Source organism: Dendrobium catenatum, unplaced genomic scaffold (assembly GCF_001605985.2).
Source record: "Dendrobium catenatum unplaced genomic scaffold, ASM160598v2 original_scaffold_74569, whole genome shotgun sequence".
Classification (NCBI taxonomy): domain Eukaryota; kingdom Viridiplantae; phylum Streptophyta; class Magnoliopsida; order Asparagales; family Orchidaceae; genus Dendrobium; species Dendrobium catenatum.
In genome coordinates, this window is record NW_021393015.1 from 6,317 (window position 1) to 8,140 (window position 1,824).

Consider the following 1,824-nt stretch of genomic DNA (forward strand, 5'->3'; position numbering starts at 1 on the left):
CTGACCCGAAAAAATTCAAGTTCGGATCAACCCGTTTGTAAAACGGGCGGGTTCGAGTTCTGATTTTTGACCTGTTTGTTAAACATGTTGGATTCGTGTTGACCCGAAAACCCGTGGGTTGACCCGACTAAACGGGTCGTGTTCGGGTCAACCCGTTTACGCTCGAATCAGCTCAGGTTAGACCCGAACCCAACCCGTTGACCCGAATTGACACCCCTATATCTTACAGCTGTTTTGCTCTATGCTGAAAAACACTGCTTCCTTGTATTTGTAATGAGCTAATCTTCATAGGAGTGATCTATGTTTATCTCAAAGTCATAGAGATGCCTGACCATTTGCATTATAAGCCCGTGCCATTCACCACCATATGCACATTATAAACAGAAACAATTGAAGCTTATACTTCTCTTTTTACAGGCACTTCATTCAATTGGTTTTCACTGCTGAGCCTTCTGGGAGGCTTCTAAAATATAATTCGGTCACAAAAGAAACCACTGTCCTCTTGCGAGACCTTCAATTCCCTAATGGTGTCTCCCTAAGCAAGGACAGATCTTTCTTTGTATTCAATGAAGGCAATCGTGGAAGGTTAGCATACCTTCCTTATCATTTTCTTCAGCTGATATGCATCTTAGGCTTCATTTGGGACAGTTTTCTTTTTGCTTCTTAAAACAGCTTTCAAGTGCAAAAATTAATTTTTTTGCACAAAAAAGCTGTTTTAAGAAGCAGAAAGAAAGCCGTGTCAAACTAAGCTATAAGAGGCTGAAAAAAGCTTTTTTGTCTGTTAAAAATTTTGCGGCAATGCAGGTTGAGCAGATACTGGCTGAAAGGTGACAAGGCAGGGACGTCGGAGGTTTTCGCCCAGCTTCCTGGGTTTCCAGATAATGTGAGGACAAATGAAAAGGGTGAATTCTGGGTAGCAATACATTGCCGCCCCACCAGACTTGCCTATCTCCTAAGCAGATATCCTCGGTTATCGAAGTTTCTGCTAAAGCTTCCAATTCCAGCAAAAATGCAGTTTTTGTTGCGTATTGGTGGAAGACTTCATGCGATTATTGCAAAGTACAGCCCTGAAGGAAAGCTGCTTGAACTGCTGGAGGATCAGCAAGGAAAAGTAGTTAGAGCTGCGAGTGAAGTTGAAGAGAAGGATGGAAAGCTATGGATTGGATCTGTCTTAATGCCATTCATAGCCGTATTTACGTTAGAGTAAAATGAGTAATGTTTATCTCACCTGTTGTATCTTTGATATCATGAAATACCATGTTATTAAATGTGCTATTACTATAGAACTGCCTTTCCTTTATGTTTTTCCATGTAGTGATTGAAGACTTTGGAGAGATTATTACGTGCGGTGTCTGGACCATCCGGAGTGAGTTCGGACGCACCACATCACCCGGATGCACTGGGCCCCGGGTGATGTGGCACATCCAAATTCACCTCTGGACGAATCCGGACGCCACACGTAATAATTTTCCCATGCAGAGAGGATGAGTAAGATCAGTGTAGCTTTTATGTTGGAACTAATCTCCACTGAAATTGATGCCTTTCTCATGCTATTCATTGCATTATTATTGTTTTTTGTTTAAATTTTGTTTAAAATATTATAAATTTATATTTTTCACTATATTTGCATGATGTTAACAGATTTTTTTTTATTATTATTATAGATATTTTTTTTCAATGTTTAGAAAGTGACAATTAAAAATTTATAGGGTTAATTTTATCTTTTGATTTGGTAATATTAACATATGTAGTTATAATTTGCAAATTATTTTATATTTTCCAAATTAGTTAACATGTCATTTTTTTCTTCTCCTTTTTCATTTT

General features: G+C 38.5%; 1 protein-coding gene across 1 annotated transcript; it reads left to right on the plus strand.

The window, feature by feature from the left end:
- Positions 1–418: 418 nt before the first annotated feature.
- LOC110116084 (protein STRICTOSIDINE SYNTHASE-LIKE 3) lies at positions 419–1,562 on the plus strand (the record flags this gene model as incomplete). The annotated part of the gene is given in 2 exon segments (XM_020849542.1): positions 419–585; positions 805–1,562. Coding segments are annotated over 2 exon segments (570 nt in total), but the record flags the coding sequence as incomplete, so codon positions are not given.
- Between the last annotated feature and the right edge of the window lie 262 nt (positions 1,563–1,824).